The sequence below is a fragment of the Triticum urartu genome, chromosome 5A, assembly GCF_056163025.1.
Source record: "Triticum urartu cultivar PI428250 chromosome 5A, HENAU_Tu73, whole genome shotgun sequence".
Taxonomy (NCBI): Eukaryota; Viridiplantae; Streptophyta; class Magnoliopsida; order Poales; family Poaceae; genus Triticum; species Triticum urartu.
In genome coordinates this window covers 573,654,963-573,671,197 of record NC_141877.1, presented here as the reverse complement: position 1 = coordinate 573,671,197, position 16,235 = coordinate 573,654,963, and the positions used below count along the sequence as shown (strand labels likewise).

At 49.2% G+C, this 16,235-nt stretch overlaps 1 protein-coding gene across 1 annotated transcript; it reads left to right on the top strand.

The window, feature by feature from the left end:
• Positions 1 to 2,929: 2,929 nt before the first annotated feature.
• Positions 2,930 to 3,591, top strand: LOC147972989 (peamaclein-like). The gene is made up of 2 exons (XM_087524004.1): positions 2,930 to 3,080; positions 3,195 to 3,591. The coding sequence occupies exons 1-2, from the start codon at positions 2,984 to 2,986 to the stop codon at positions 3,386 to 3,388; spliced, it is 291 nt and encodes a 96-aa protein (XP_087380130.1). The 5' UTR covers positions 2,930 to 2,983; the 3' UTR covers positions 3,389 to 3,591.
• The last annotated feature ends 12,644 nt before the right edge of the window (positions 3,592 to 16,235 follow it).

Below are 16,235 nucleotides of genomic sequence, written 5' to 3'. Positions count from 1 at the left end.
GTTAGGGTTTTTGGTGGGACCGACATGCAACTCGGTAGGACCGATATAATTAGTGTTAGGGCATAACGTAATCTCGGTGAGACCGATTACACAAACTCGATGAGACCGATTTTGGTAATAAGCTAACCAGAGAGTTGGTCAGATAAACTCGGTGGGACCGATCGCTCATTTTGGTGAGACCGAAACGTTACGAAGGGAAAACAAAGAGTTTACATTGCAATCTCGGTGGGACCGATCGCTCATCTCGGTGAGACCGAAATGTTACGAAGGGAAACAGAGAGATTACAATCCCATCTCTGTGAGACCGAGATCCGTATCGGTGATACCGATTTGCCTAGGGTTTGTGGCAGTGGCTATGACATTTGAAACTCGGTGGCGCCGGATAGAAAGAATCGGTGGATCCGAGTTTGACTTCTGGTTTAGGTCATATGTGGATGTGAGAAAATAGTTGAGGGTTTTGGAGCATATCACTAAGCATTTTGAGCAAGAACCTCATTAAGCAACACCTCATCCCTCCTTGATAGTATTGGCTTTTCCTATAGACTCAATGTGATCTTGGATCACTAAAATAGAAAATATAGAGTCTTGAGCTTTGAGCTTGAGCCAATCCTTTGTCCTTAGCATTTTGAGGGGTCCACTTTTCTCATCCATGGCATGCCAATCATTGAGCTTTCCTGAGATATTAATCTTGAAGTAGCATTAGCTCAATGAGCTATATGTTGTTAGGAATTACCAAAACCACCTAGGGATAGTTGCACTTTCAAATTCGCCATATGTATTTGTGCTTAATCAATTCCAGGCCTTGTAAGATACTCCTCCATGAGTAAGAGATCCCATCTCTCGGTACAACTTGCAGTACATCATTATTGGGGAAATACCATGCCTTGAGCAGTTGGGCACACAAGCTACCTGGATTCTGCAGTAGCCGCCACCCTTGTCTTGACAGCATGGCGATGTTAAAACTGTGCATATCTCGGAACCCGAGTCCCCCCAACGCCTTAGGCTGTGATAATTTCTCCCAGCTGATCCAGTGTAGTGTGTTTTGTTTGTCCTGTTGACTCCACCAAAACCTTCCAAGTAGAGTGTTCACTTCAGTACAAAAATCAGGTCAAAGCACGACATGGCGTACGTGGGAATCGCTTGTGCGACCGTTTTCACTAGCGCTTCCTTGCTTTCCTTGGCCAATAACCTCTCGTGCCATCCATAGACCCGACCACAAATATTTCCTTTAATATACGAAGAAGATTTCCTCCTTGAGCGACCAACATGCACCAGACCGAGATATTTCTCGTTCCAATTTTCACTATGAATTGCCAAAGCTTGCTTCACAGATGCTTTAGCCACCGGATCAGTGTTTGGACTGAACATCACTGCAGACTTCTCCACGTTTATGCATTGGCCTGAGCTTTCTTCATACAGTTTTAGGACCTCATGCAGAGCCTCCACTTCCTGTTGGTTGGCTTTGAGTAGGAGCATCGAGTCGTCGACAAAGAAGAGGTGTGACACACTTGGCGCCCCATTACAGATTTTCACCCCGCTAATTGCTCCTTTCTCTTCAGCATCTTGCAGCAACGCACACAAGCCTTCCGCACAAATGACAAACAAGTATGGTGATAGGGGATCGCCCTGCCTCAACCCTCTCGATGGGCAGAATTGTTGTGTAAGCTTGCCATTAATCTTGATCTGATATCTTACTGTTGAGACACAATTCATGATAAGCTGCACCCATCTTATCTTGAACCCGAGTTTACTCAGCATAGCCTCCAAAAATGCCCACTCTACTCTATCATGGGCCTTACTCATGTCTGCTTTTACTGCTGCAAACCCTTCCTTTTCATGCCTTTTATTCATCAGATAATGGGATAGTTCATAGGCAATCAACACATTATCCGTGATGAGGCGGCCAGGCACGAAGGCACTTTGGTTGTCGGAAATGATCTCAGGCAGTACCATTTTCAGCCGGTTGGCCAACACCTTCGAGACTAGCTTATATAGCATGCTGCATAGGCTAATTGGCCGAAGGTCCTTGATCCTATTCGGGTTCTTCACTTTCGGAATAAGCACCACATATGTATCATTCCATCCAGCAGGCATATCTCCCCCATTCAGTACAACCAGTCATCTCTTGTCTCGGGCAGATAAGAAAATGCTCCTCCCAAATCTCTCGTCAAACCGTCAGAAGAGAAAATTATGGGGGAAAAAAAATCTCTTCCCGAGTCTCTCATCCAATTTAATCCCGTGTCACCCGCAGCAAAAAATAATTAATCTCGTGTCATGTTGTTCTACTTAACTATGTATTTTTTTATTTTATGAAGTTCATCATTTTACTTAACCATGCTAACCACTATGATGATTGTCTCGTTTGTTCTATGATGTTCGTCATTTTACTTGACCATAGAAATGTTCTTTTCTTTAACTATTAGTACGTTATAGAAAGAATAAAATTATTCCAATATAATCTCATGTCATGTTTGTTTTTTGCGGGGAATCTCATGTCATGTTATTCTCCGGCATTGTAATATTTTCATGTAAACTGTCGTATTTAATGGCTTTAATCACATAAATTAGGAATGTAATAAATTCCTTCTCCTCCGTTTTAATCACATAAATTAGAAATGCAATAATTTCCTTCTCCTCCGTTTCAATCACATAAATTAGAAATGCAATAATTTCGTTTTCCTCAGACGCTCTAATATATGGTAGTAATATTTTTTTTTAGCATTTTCCTTTTTCTGATACTTACCAAGTATAAGCATTCAGTAACCTATTACCTCTCGTGGCGTTCATTCTTTACCCTTGGATTAAAAATTATGAACGGTCCAAAATAGTTATGACCATTTCAAGATCTGTCAAGCTTTTGGGCCCTATAAATAGCCCCAACTGCCCCAAGATCTGTCAAGCTCATACCAACCAGCAGCGCTCTGCTAGAGCCAAGAGAAAAGCGCTCTGCTAGAGCCAAGAACCTCAAGCGCATCCTGAGCACATGACAATGAAGCTTCGCCCCACCGCCACCACTGTGGCTCTCCTCCTCTTCCTCCTCTTAGCATCCTCGTCTCTGCGTGCCGCCATGGCTGGATCAGGTTAGTCAAGTGATGTGTTAATGTTGTATTGTGTATCGCCATTATGCTGAAGTACTCTGGTCGTTCCCTGTGTTGATGTTAACCGTGGTGACTGGTGGATGTGCTGTTGATCAGCGTTCTGCGACAGCAAGTGCGGGGTGAGGTGCTCCAAGGCGGGGCGGCACGACGACTGCCTCAAGTACTGCGGGATATGCTGCGCCCAGTGCAACTGCGTGCCATCGGGGACCGCCGGCAACAAGGACGAGTGCCCCTGCTACCGCGACAAGACCACCGGCCAAGGCGCGCGCAAGAGGCCCAAGTGCCCATGATCCACCACCACCCTCCGCCGCCCATGGCGTCTACACGCCATATGCCTGAACTGGATGCATCCCTAGCTAACATGTCGTACTATGCCGCGGATCATAGCATATGCGTGTAAATCATGATCTGGAGCGTCCGGTGCATGATCCGACTGTATGTTTGATAATCCATAATGCTGTTATGCCGGTGAAAATGTCGTTGTGCTGTAATAATAAACTACTCCCCCTTTCCTAAATATAAGTTTTTTTAGACATTTCAAATGGAATACAACATATGGATGTATGTAGGCATATTAGCAAAAATGCCTGTGCGTTGCAACGGGAGAAAAAGTATGCATGCCCCCATCTCAATAAGCCTAGTCTCAAGATCTCCATAGGTCCACGTCCTTTTGTTCAACATGACGCTCATCTGTGTCACCGCCTATCCTCCTTCCCATCGTCATATTATTGCTATTTACTCTAGGAAAAATCATGTTATTTATCTTAATCCACTATACATTTTTTTATTTTGTATTAATCAAACTGCACTTGTTAATTATTTAATTTAACCGACCATGCATTAAGTTTTAATGTTTGTTACCCTGCAAAAAAAAGTTCTAATGTTTGCGAGCGACCATGCACTAATTGTGTTTGTACTTATAAAATAAAATGGTATTTTATCCTATTAATATTTGTGAACTGAAACAAAGTAAAGTGAAGCAATTGCCGTACGATGAAGTTTCCAGACTTGCACTAACTTTTCTTCTCAAGCTATAGTCATGCTCAAACATAGGGCGTACGAAAGTGTACGGATTGTGGATCTAGGAAAATTGTGCGTATTCACATTTTACCTCATTAATATTTGTGAAAATAATCATGTTATTTATTTTCATCCACTGTACATTTTTTATTTGTTTATTAATGAAACTGCATGTGTTAATTATTTATTTTAACAGCCATGCGTTAAGTTTTAATGTTTGTGAGCGACCATTTTTTTACACTTCCGTAACCAATTAATAACTTGATGATAAAAAGAATCGACCGAAAAGATGCGTCCTCTTTGACATGTATTCCTAACTCTAGTCGGCTAAAAAAGAGTTGACGTCTCCTTTATTTTCCCCACTTTGAACTTGATAGAAAAGATCCAATTCGGTGTGTTTCTGTTCCCACGACTTCGTTCTAGCAGTAGAAACTTGTGGCGCCATGGCGCGTCTACGTTAAATTCTCCTCTTTTCTACTCCCAAGTATATAGGACTCACCTTTTTTATGAAGCACGCATGCAGTGTGTATTAGGACATTAAACTATGACAGTAACAGCAAACAACGTGAAGTAAATTCAGAGAAAAAAATTATATAGCCGGTGCTCATTCTGAGTTTTTTTTTTTTTTTGCAATTTGTAGCATACATAGTTGATCCAGCAGCTTCTGTTCGGTACAACAACCATTAAAAAAAGCAAAGCATAAAAAATCCACACCGAGAGAGCTCCCCCTTATCCACAACCAGGACAAATTCGAGTTGGACGGCCACAATTTTGAGTAAGATTTCGACAATGTGAACGAACAAAAACAAGCAGGGTTCAGGGAGGGAAGGAGAGTGGTGCTACTCACTGGCTTTTGCTGCGCCTCGGCTGCGGCGCACGGCGGGCCGGTGGGGATGCCGCAGATCATGTCGGCGGCGCAAAGCTCGCGGGCAAAGCCACCCGACGGTGCCTTGTCGGCGGCGCAGAGGACGTCGACAGCGTTTGAGGGAGTCCTGGATTAGGGGGTGTTCGGGTAGCCGGACTATACCTTCAACCGGACTCCAGGACTATGAAGACACAAAATTGAAGACTTCGTCCCGTGTCCGGATGGGACTTTCCTTGGCGTGGAAGGCAAGCTTGGCGATGCGGATATTCAAGATCTCCTACCATTGTAACCGACTTTGTGTAACCCTAGCCCTCTCCGGTGTCTATATAAACCGGAGGGTTTAGGTCCGTAGGACAACTTTATCATACAACAATCATACCATAGGCTAGCTTCTAGGGATTTGCCTCCTTGATCTCGTGGTAGATCTACTCTTGTACTACCCATATCATCAATATTAATCAAGCAGGACGTAGGGTTTTACCTCCATCAAGAGGGCCCGAACCTGGGTAAAACATCGTGTTCCTTGCCTCCTGTTACCATCCGGCCTAGACGCACAGTTCGGGACCCCCTACCCGAGATCCGCCAGTTTTGACACCGACATTGGTGCTTTCATTGAGAGTTCCTCTGTGTCGTCGCTTTCAGGCCCGATGGCTCCTTCGATCATCAACAGCAATGCAGTTCAGGGTGAGACTTTTCTCCTCGGACAGATCTTCGTCTTCGACGGCTTCGCATTGCGGGCCAATTCGCTTGGCCGCCTTGAGCAGATCGAAAACTACGCCCCTGGCCATCAGGTCAGGTTTGGAAGCCTAAACTACACGGCTGACATCCGCGGGGACTTGATCTTTGACGGATTCGAGCCACAGCCAAGCGCGCCGCATTGTCTCGATGGGCATGATATAGCTCTGCCGCCGAACAGCGCCTTGGAGGCCGCACACGCATCGGTTCCGACTATTGATTCGGAGCCTACTACGTCGATCGAGGATCAGCGGTTGGATGCTGCCTCAGGGGCTGCGATCTCAGAGGCGATCGAGCCGAACTCCAGCCCCGCACTCCGCATGGCCCGTGACTCCGAGGAGCCGGATTCCTCTCCGAACTCCGAGCCCCCCGCGCCCCTGCCGATCGAGTCCGATTGGGCGCCGATAATGGAGTTCATCGCCGCAGACATCTTTCAGCACTCGCCCTTCGGCGACATCCTGAATTCTCTATAGTCTCTCTCTTTATCAAGAGAGCCCTGGCCGGACTACGGTCAGCAAGGTTGGGATACGGACGATGAAGAAATTCAAAACCCACCCACCACCCACTTGGTAGCCACTGTCGACGACTTAACCGACATGCTTGACTTCGACTCCGAAGACATCGAGGGCATGGATGACGATGCAGGAGACGAACAAGAACCAGCACCTATAGGGCGCTGGAAGGCCACCTCGTCATATGACATATATATGGTGGACACTCCAAAGGATGGAGATGGCGATGGAACAGCGGGGGACGATACCTCTAAGAAACAGCCCAAGCACCAGCGTCAGCGGCGCCGCTCTAAATCCCGCCAAAGAAAAAACGGTGATTCCGGCACGGGAGATAATACTACTTCGGATAGCGCCGAAGAACACCCCCTCCAGCAAGATTCAGCACAGGAGGACAGAGAAGCCAGCCCTCACGAGAGGGCGGCGGACCAAGAGGTTGAGGACGATAATTATACGCCTCCCTCCGAAGATGAGGCAAGCCTCGACGATGACGAGTTCGTCGTGCCAGAGGATCTCGCCGAACAAGAGCGTTTTAAACGCAGGCTTATGGCCACGGCAAGCAGCCTCAAGAAAAAGCAGCAACAGCTTAGAGCTGATCAGGATTTGCTAGCTGACAGATGGACTGAAGTCCTTGCGGCCGAAGAGTATGAACTCGAACGCCCCTCCAAGAGTTACCCAAAGCGCAGGCTGCTACCCCGACTAGAGGAGGAAGCACCTACATCACCAGCGCATGACATGGCCGATCGGCCACCTCGTGGCCGCGACAGAGAGGCCTCTTGGCCCTCCACTCAAGCCATGCCCGACGCTGCGCCAAGCATACTAAGGCACGGGAAAATGCGCCCGACCTACGCGACATACTGGAGGACAAGGCAAGGCAAACAAGATCGATCTACGGATCGCGCAGGCGCCCCACGGCACGTGACGGTGATCGTCACTCCGGATGCAATAAATCCGGCCGGGCCGAACTCAACAGACAAAGCTCCTTCGAGCTGCGTCGCGATATAGCCCAATACAGAGGCGTCGCACACCCACTATGGTTCACAGATGAAGTAATGGATCATAGAATCCCTGAGGGCTTCAAACCCGTAAACATCGAATCGTACGATGGCACAACAGATCCTGCGGTATGGATCGAGGATTATCTCCTTCATATCCACATGGCCCGCGGTGATGATCTACACGCCATCAAATACCTCCCACTCAAACTTAAGGGACCGGCCTAGCATTGGCTTAATAGCTTGCCAGCAGACTCAATCGGTTCTTGGGAGGACCTGGAAGCCGCATTCCTCGACAACTTCCAGGGCACTTATGTGCGACCACCGGACGCCGATGACCTAAGCCACATAATTCAGCAGCTAGAGGAATCGGCCAGGCAATTCTGGACACGGTTCCTAACAAAGAAAAACCAGATAGTCGACTGTCCGGACGCAGAGGCCTTAGCGGCCTTCAAGCATAATATCCGTGATGAGTGGCTTGCCCGGCACCTGGGACAGGAAAAGCCAAAATCTATGGCAGCCCTCACGACACTCATGACCCGCTTTTGCGCGGGAGAAGACAGCTGGCTAGCTCGCAGCAACAATCTAACCAAGAACCCTGGTAATTCAAATACCAAGGACAAAAGCGACAGGTCGCGTCGGAACAAACAAAAGCGTCGCGTTAAGAGTGACAGCAACGAGGATACGGCAGTTAATGCCAGATTCCGAGGCTACAAATCTGGTCAACGGAAAAAGCCATTCAAAAGAAATACTCAGGGCCCGTCCAGTTTGGATCGAATACTCGACCGCTTGTGCTAGATACATGGCACCCCTGAAAAGCCAGCCAATCACACCAACATGGATTGTTGGGTGTTCAAGCAGGCAGGCAAGTTAAGAGCCAAAAACAAAGACAAGGGGCTGTATAGCGACAACGAGGAGGAGCCCAGGCCGCCGAACAACGGTGGACAGAAGGGATTTCCCCCGCAAGTGCGGACGGTGAACATGATATACGCAACCCACATCCCCAAGAGGGAGCGGAAGCGTGCGTTACGGGACGTATATGCGATGGAGCCAGTCGCCCCAAAGTTCAACCCATGGTCCTCCTGCCCGATCACCTTTGATCGATGGGACCACCCCACTAGCATCCATCACGGCGGCTTCGCGCATTGGTTCTAGACCCAATCATTGACGGATTTCATCTCACAAGAGTCCTCATGGACGGCGGCAGCAGCCTGAACCTGTTTTACCAGGATACAGTGCGAAAAATGGGCATAGATCCCTCAAGGATCAAGCCCACCAAAACGACCTTTAAAGGCATCATACCAGGTGTAGAAGCCAACTGTACAGGTTCAGTCACACTGGAAGTGGTCTTAGGATCTCCGGATAACTTCCGAAGCGAGGAGTTAATCTTCGACATAGTCCCGTTCCGTAGCGGCTATCACGCACTGCTCGGGCGAACCGCATTCACAAAATTCAACGCGGTACCGCACTATGCATACCTCAAGCTCAAGATGCCAGGCCCTAGAGGAGTAATCACGGTCAATGGGAACACTGAACGCTCCCTCCGAACGGAGGAGCACACGGCAGCGCTCGCAGCAGAAGTACAAAGCAGCCTCTCTAGGCAGTTCTCTAGTTTGGCCTTCAAAAAGCCGGACACTGTCAAGCGCGCCCGGAGTACCCTACAACAAGACCACCTAGCACGTTCTGAGCTAGCGTAGCAATGCGGCCCCAACCCTAGCCCTCGCGATATAGCGAAACCAGTGCTTCGCGTACATAACTACGCTCTTGAAATACCATGGGCACAGGGGAAGGGGCACTATCACGGCACGCCCGAAATACGGCTTAAACCGCACCAGGGGCTGCCGGATTCCTTTTTTTTTTTCTTTTTTTCTCTTACTCTCAGGACTCCATACTTCGGATGACCCGTTCGGCAATTCAGCTGCCGCACAAACGATGCAAGATCCAGGAAAGCAGACAAGCCACGCCACATTATGGAACTCCCAGGTGGTCTCTATTACGAGCAGTATACCTGTTTTTTAATACAATTCCGCGGCCTGCCCCTGGCCAGGACATGTCAAATAGTCCAATTTCTTTTGCTTATCGCACTATTTGTATCGTTCCGCTTTCATAGCAGCCTTTCTATAAACAATGCATAGCTTTTTGTCTATTTTTTGCATTATCCTCTTTTTATATATATGTTTATCAATAACATGTTGCATCCGTACACTGTGGTACGGCAAAAATACGCCAGGGGCTTCAGTACCCATCAATATGGCGTGAGAAGTCCGTACACTTTCACAAGTGTGGCACCCCGAACTTATAGCACTATATGCATCGGCTCCGAATCATGATTTGGGTCAATAGTTGGGTTTGCCCGGCTCCTATGTTTTGGTGCCTTACGTTCCGCTATATTGGCTAAGGTAGCATTAGGAGAACTACTGCGATTGTGCCCCAGTTGAGCTGGGCTGAGCACCTCAGTAAAGAAAGCTAAAACTGACTGTCATGATGAGGCGAGAGACCGGTCACTGTTCGAGAGGTTTTTCGAGTCCTTAAAGACTTATGCCGCTTCGAGCGAGGAACCGGCTTTGTCCGCCAAGGCGTGGATAGCGCCCCGAACTCGGTCTTCCGAATACTAGGGGCTTCGCCGAAATTTAAAATTATAGAGTTCTATGGCTAAGTGAGAGTGTTCAAGCATTATAGTCCGATTGCCTTGTTCGTTGGGCTGAGCGCCTCCCTCGATGGACCCAATCATGGGAAAAAGAGCGCTCAGGTTTATCCCGAACACCCCAGCACTAGTGGCATGGGGGCAGAAGCCGACGACTGGCCATCTCTCAATTTTTTGATAAACGGCCGCACAGAAAGTAATATTTTAAATTCAAGCATTGCTTAGCGCATATGAACAAGTTTTCAGCGCACAGGATAACACGAGCGAGTTCATTCAAAAATTACATCCTTGGTGCATTCATCCGCCATAAGGCGGGCACTGGCCGGAACATCCTTGTAATAGTTCTCGGGCTTGCGATGCTCCTTCCCCGGCGGCGGCCCGTCCCTCACAAGCTTCTCACCGTCTAGCTTACCCCAGTGCACCTTTGCACGGGCAAGGGCCCTACGGGCACCTTCGATGCAGACAGAGCGCTTGACGACCTCGAGCCTTGGACAAGCCTCCACCAGCCGCCGCACCAGTCCGAAGTAGCTCCCAGGTAGGGCCTCTCTAGGCCACAGCCGAACTATGAAGCCCTTCAGGGGCTGTTCGGCCGCCTTGTGGAGCTTGACCAGCTGCTTCAGCTGGTCGCTCAAGGGCATAGGGTGTCCGGCCTCAGCGTACTAAGACCAGAACACCTTCTCCGTCGAGCTGCCTTCCTCGGCTCGGTAGAATGCGGCGGCATCGGATACGCTGCGGGGAAGATCTGCGAATGCCCCTGGAGAGCTCCGGATTCGGGTAAGTAACAAGTAGTTTACTTTTATATGTCTGCTTTGCATAGAGAATGCCTTACCCGCCGCTATCTTTTTCAACGCATCCAATTCCTGGAGGGCCTTCTGGGCTTCGTCCTTGGCAGATTTGGCAGTTTTAAGGGCCGCAGCAAGCTCGGACGCTCGCATCTTCGAGTCGAGCTCCAAACTCTCATGTTTTTTCATGAGAGCCTGAAGCTCTTGCTGCACCTCACCGACCTGCACCTCAAATTTCTCCCGCTCGGTGCGCTCCGTGGCCGCTCTCTTCTTGGCCTCGGACAGCGCCTGCTTGAGGGTCGCCACCTCAGTTGTGGCCCCTACAATAAGCAGTATACTCCTGCCATTTTTTGCAATTGCGTCTTCTTATAGGAATTTTTTCTATAAGGTATCTCTTACCTTCTTTCTCCTCGAGCTGCCGTTTGGCAAGGCCGAGCTCTTGCTCGGTCCGCTCGAGGCCCTGCTTCAGGGCACCCACCTCCGCAGTCAGTGCGGCGGTGGCCAGCAGCGAAGCCTACATACGTATATTGACTTCTTTTTAGTTAGACTCCTGCGATATTTAATAGATCCTCTATTCGGCTTTTCTTTCCGAACGCCAAACAGAGCATCAGGGGCTACTGTCTATGCGGTAATATTTTTACATATTTCTACTTACCTCGAAGCCTGTTAGAAGGCTAGTACAAGCTTCAGTAAGTTCGCTTTGGGCGGACCGAACCTTCTGGACCACCGTACTCATGATGGCACGGTGCTCCTCGTCGATGGAGGCGCCCTTAAGCACCTCCAGCAGATTGTCCGGCGCCTCCGATTGGACGGAGGATGCTGGCTGAATAGGCTTGCTCCTCTTGGCAGGAGTTCGCCTGCCGCGGTCCGGAACCGTTGATAATTCCGGCGTGGTGTCTGGCTTAAAGCCGGACTTGGAGCCCTCGGGGGGGGGGGGGGGTCTTGTCCCCTTTACTCCTGGAGTCCGGGAGGTCGCTGCGCGGCTCCTCCTGGACCACCTCCTCTTGCCCCGGAGCTTGTCGCGACGCCACTTCGGCATCATCCGCAGCACAGGGGGAGGCAGCGGGCGGAACTGAATTCACGTCCGATGAATCCAGGGAGCCGCTCGACGACTCGTCGAGCCCGTCCTTGGGCGGGCTACATGATTATATTCGACATTAGAGAAAGCTGCGCAACAAAAGGAATATCATGAGTTACTCTGGTATCCTAACACTTACGATTTCGCCGGACGCTTGGCCCTGTCCGGCCACTCCTCTTCATCCTCGTCGCCGTCGGGGGCGTAGTCCGGCGGAGGGGTTTTCCTCTTCTTGGACCCTTCGGCCCCCCTACTAGGGCGGCCTTCCTCTTCTTTCCTCCCCCCGCTGGAGGGGGAGAGGTCTCTTCTTCCTCCTTCTCGTCTTCACGGGAGGAGTGCGTCTCGGACTCATCGGACGACGAGTCCAACACCACCATATGCCGGGAACTCTTTCGAGTCCCCGTGGCCTTCTTCTTCTTGGCCTTCTTCTCCGGCACCACATAAGGTGCCGGAACCAGCAGCTTCACTAAGAGAGCAGGGGCTGGGTCTTCGGGCAAGGGAGCCGGACAGTTAATCAGTCCGGACTTCGCCTGCCAATCCTGTCAAAGGTGAGGGAGTTTAGATCCCGCATAGAGTCAAACTATGAAGAAAACTTAACATCCTGTAAAAGATGAAAATATTTTACCTCGCCAGCAGGACGCTGCAAGATGAATCCACGGTCTTCGGAGGCAGATGTGGGAGCCTCGGCGCCTTTGGTTAGCCCCTTCCAGACATCTTCGTACGTCATGTCGAAGAGCCCGCTCAGAGTTCGGTGCTGCGCCGGGTTGAACTCCCACAAATTGAAGTCCCGTTATTAACACGGAAGGATCCGGCGGACGAGCATGACCTGGACTATGTTGACAAGCTTGAGCTGCTTGTTCACCAGGGACTGGATGCATTTTTGCAGTCCGGTCACCTCTTCTTCGTCGCCCCACGACAAGCCCGTCTCCTTCCAGGACGTGAGCCGCGTAGGGGGTCCAGATCGGAATTCAGGGGCTGTGATCCACTTCGGAACGCGTGGCTCGGTGATGTAAAACCACCCTGACTGCCACCCCTTCAAGGTCTCCACAAAGGAGCCCTCGAGCCATAGGATGTTGGCTATTTTGCCCGCCATGGCACCTCCGCACTCTGCCTGGTTGCCGCGCACCACCTTTGGCTTGACATTGAAGGTCTTGAGCCAGAGGCCGAAATGGGGGCGGATGCAGAGGAAAGCCTCGCACACGACGATAAATGCCGAGATATTGAGGATGAAGTTCGGGGCCAGATCGTGGAAATCTAGGCCATAGTAGAACATGAGCCCGCGGACAAATGGGTGGAGAGGAAAACCTAGTCCGCGGAGGAAGTGGGGAAGAAATACTACCCTCTCATGGGGCCTTGGGGTGGGGAGAAGCTGCCCCTCCTCAGGAAGCCGATGCGCGATGTCTTTGGACAGTTATCTGGCCTTCCTTAGCCTTTTGACATGGCCCTCCGTGACGGAGGAGACCATCCAGTTGCCTCCCGTCCGGACATTGTTGGAGAAGGTTGAGGTAGGAAGTGCGGGCTTGGGCGCTGGAGCTCGGGTGCGCAGAAGATGGATAGGCAAAGGAGGAAGAAGGCGTAGGTAAAAAGGTGGATCCTTATCCCCTTATATGAGCAGATGTGACTATGCGTCCCCACCAGCCTAGTAAAACTCGCTTGCCTCCCAAGCGCCGTGATAAATGGCGCGGTTGGGTTACCCATGTCTGTATTGATGAGAACCCTGTAAATGGAGGACACGATCTCTGCTTTGACAAGACGTGCCAAGGAAACCGCCTCGCAAAACACGCTGAGGTGGAAAAGTGAAAATGATTCGAATAAAGGCTTGGCCGTAGTGTGATGTCACGCTGCAGAATACGTCAGCAGATTAGATTTGTGTTAATATTATTCTCTCTATGGCAATACGTGGAAACTTATTTTGCAGAGCCGGACACTACTCTTGGTGTTTACAAACTTTTATGAAGAATTTGGAGGAGGAACCCGCCTTGCAATGCCGAAGACAATCTACGCGCCGGACTAATCGTCATTGAAGCCTGGTTGAGGGGCTACTGAGGGAGTCCTGGATTAGGGGTGTTCGGGTAGCCGGACTATACCTTCAGCCGGACTCCAGGACTATGAAGATACAAGATTGAAGACTTCGTCCCGTGTCCGGATGGGACTTTCCTTGGCGTGGAAGGCAAGCTTGGCGATGCGGAAATTCAAGATCTCCTACCATTGTAACCGACTTTGTGTAACCCTAGCCCTCTCCGGTGTCTATATAAACCGGAGGGTTTAGGTCCGTAGGGCAACTTCATCATACAACAATCATACCATAGGCTAGCTTCTAGGGTTTAGCCTCGTTGATCTCGTGGTAGATCTACTCTTGTACTACCCATATCATCAATATTAATCAAGCAGGACGTAGTGTTTTACCTCCATCAAGAGGGCCCGAACCTGGGTAAAACATCGTGTTCCTTGCCTCCTGTTACCATCCGGCCTAGACGCACAGTTCAGGACCCCCTACCCGAGATCCGCCGGTTTTGACACCGACAGCGTTCATGCCGCGCAGCTCTCGACCGCCGTGTCCGTGGCGAGTGCTTCCTCCGTTGCGCGGGGGTGCGCTACGGGGGGCTCGTCGGCGGCGAGCTCGGTCACCATCGCCTTGGATCTAGTCGCCCCGTCTCTTCATCCTCTCTCTGGTCCACCGATTCAAACAGTGCGACATGAGAAAAAAGGACAAAATAAATGTGTCGGTGTGGATAATTATGGGAGACCGTTGGTGCTTTGGGATGTCTTGTAAAAAAACCCTACAAAAAGTTAAAAAGTGCTTCCAAATACAACATTGAGCCTTGCCTTCCCTAGTAGAAAAAACCACTTGTTTGTGGTTTCGACTAGCAAGTAGGTGGCGAACAAAAGCTTCAAAAGATATGAAATAAAAAAGGCCAAGAAAAGGGACATTGAAAAAACTAGTGAAAACAATTTATGGATGGCCAAATTTAATATTTGCACAATATTTTGTGGAGTATAACATGTCTTAAGACCCATCCATTAAAAATAAAAGATTTAGAAAATGTGTTGAATAAAGTGAACATCGTATTTGAACTCATAAAAACTAATTCAAAAAAAACAAAAATAATAATAATCAAAAAATTAAATGTCAAAATTATTTTTAGTATAGTGTTGTGGCAATCGGGGCAACACAAGGTTTGCGGGGCACAGATGGTCGCGCTAGTTTTACGATCCCCCAAAGAAAATTTTCATCACAAAGGTCAAAAAATAGTGGTATCATAAACTTAGTAATTAAAAAATGTGAAGTTTATTTCAAACATAGTGTTGTTTGACACAATACGAAATTTGCATTGTGCATATGGTGCAATTATAACTAACCAAAAATTAAGGCTTGCCTCCCCATTAGCAAAAAACCCAGTAGTTTGTGGTTTGAATTAGCAAGTAGGTGACGAGGAAAAATTCAAAAAGATATGAGATAAAAAGGCCAAAAAGTGGAGACCTAGAAAAAACTAGAGCAACTGGGGCGAATACAAAAAAAACTACAGACAAAAAGGCCCTCCTAGTTGCGGGTCAAGAGCTTGATTGCAACTAACATGAAACACAAAAAGAAACAAAAACAAGTAAACACCATCCCACTGCCCCCCTGAGTTATGAGTTGAAAGTTGAGTTGCAACTAGGGCAACTACAAAAAACATACACATGCTCAAGTTTCGACTAGGCGGAGAAGTTGCAACTAGGGTGAATACAACCCTCCTCCCAGTTGTGAGTCGATGGTGGACTTGCAACTGCGGAGAATACAAAACTCCACCCCCTCCCCCGAGTTGCGAGTCGCGGGTGGAGTTGCAACTAGGGTGAACACAAAACCCTCTCCAGTTGCTAGTAGACGGTGGACTTGCAACTGGGGCAAATACAAAATCTACCCCCCACTCTAGTTGCGAGTCAAGGCTGGACTTGCAACTGGGGCAAATACAAAAACTACATCCCTCGAGTTGCAAGTCGGTGGTGGAGATGCAACTAGGGGTGAACACAAAACCCTCACCAGTTGCGAGTCGACGGTGGACTTGCAACTAGGGCGAATACAAAACTACACCCCTCGAGTTGCAAGTCGGGGGTGGAGTTGCAACAGGGGCGAATACAAAAAAACTACAACCCTCGAGTTGCGAGTCAGCAGTGGAGTTGCCACTGGGCCGAATACAAAAAATACTAGAACCCTCGAGTTGCGAAGACGGGGGGTGGAGTTGCAACTATGGAGCGAAAAACAAAAACAAAACACCCGTCCGAGTTGCGAGTCGATGAGACTTGCAAGTCGGGCAATGAAAAATCCCCCTAGTTGTGGGTCAAGATCTTGATTGCAACAACAACTAATATGAAACACACAAAAAAATCAAAAAACAAAGGCTGAACACAACCCCCCCCTCGAGTTGCGAGTCAGGGGTGGAGTTGAACCTAGGGTGAACACAAAACCATCTCCAGTTGCGAGTCGACGGTGGACTTGCAACTGGGGAAAATACAAAAACTACCCCCGCTCCA

Excerpts from the sequence above, each read along its gene's own strand:
- LOC147972989 (XM_087524004.1), top strand. The coding sequence starts at position 2,984 with ATGACAATGAAGCTTCGCCCCACCGCCACCACTGTGGCTCTCCTCCTC. Across the intron at positions 3,081-3,194 it reads TGCCGCCATGGCTGGATCAG|CGTTCTGCGACAGCAAGTGC; the intron begins GTTAGTCAAGTG and ends GCTGTTGATCAG.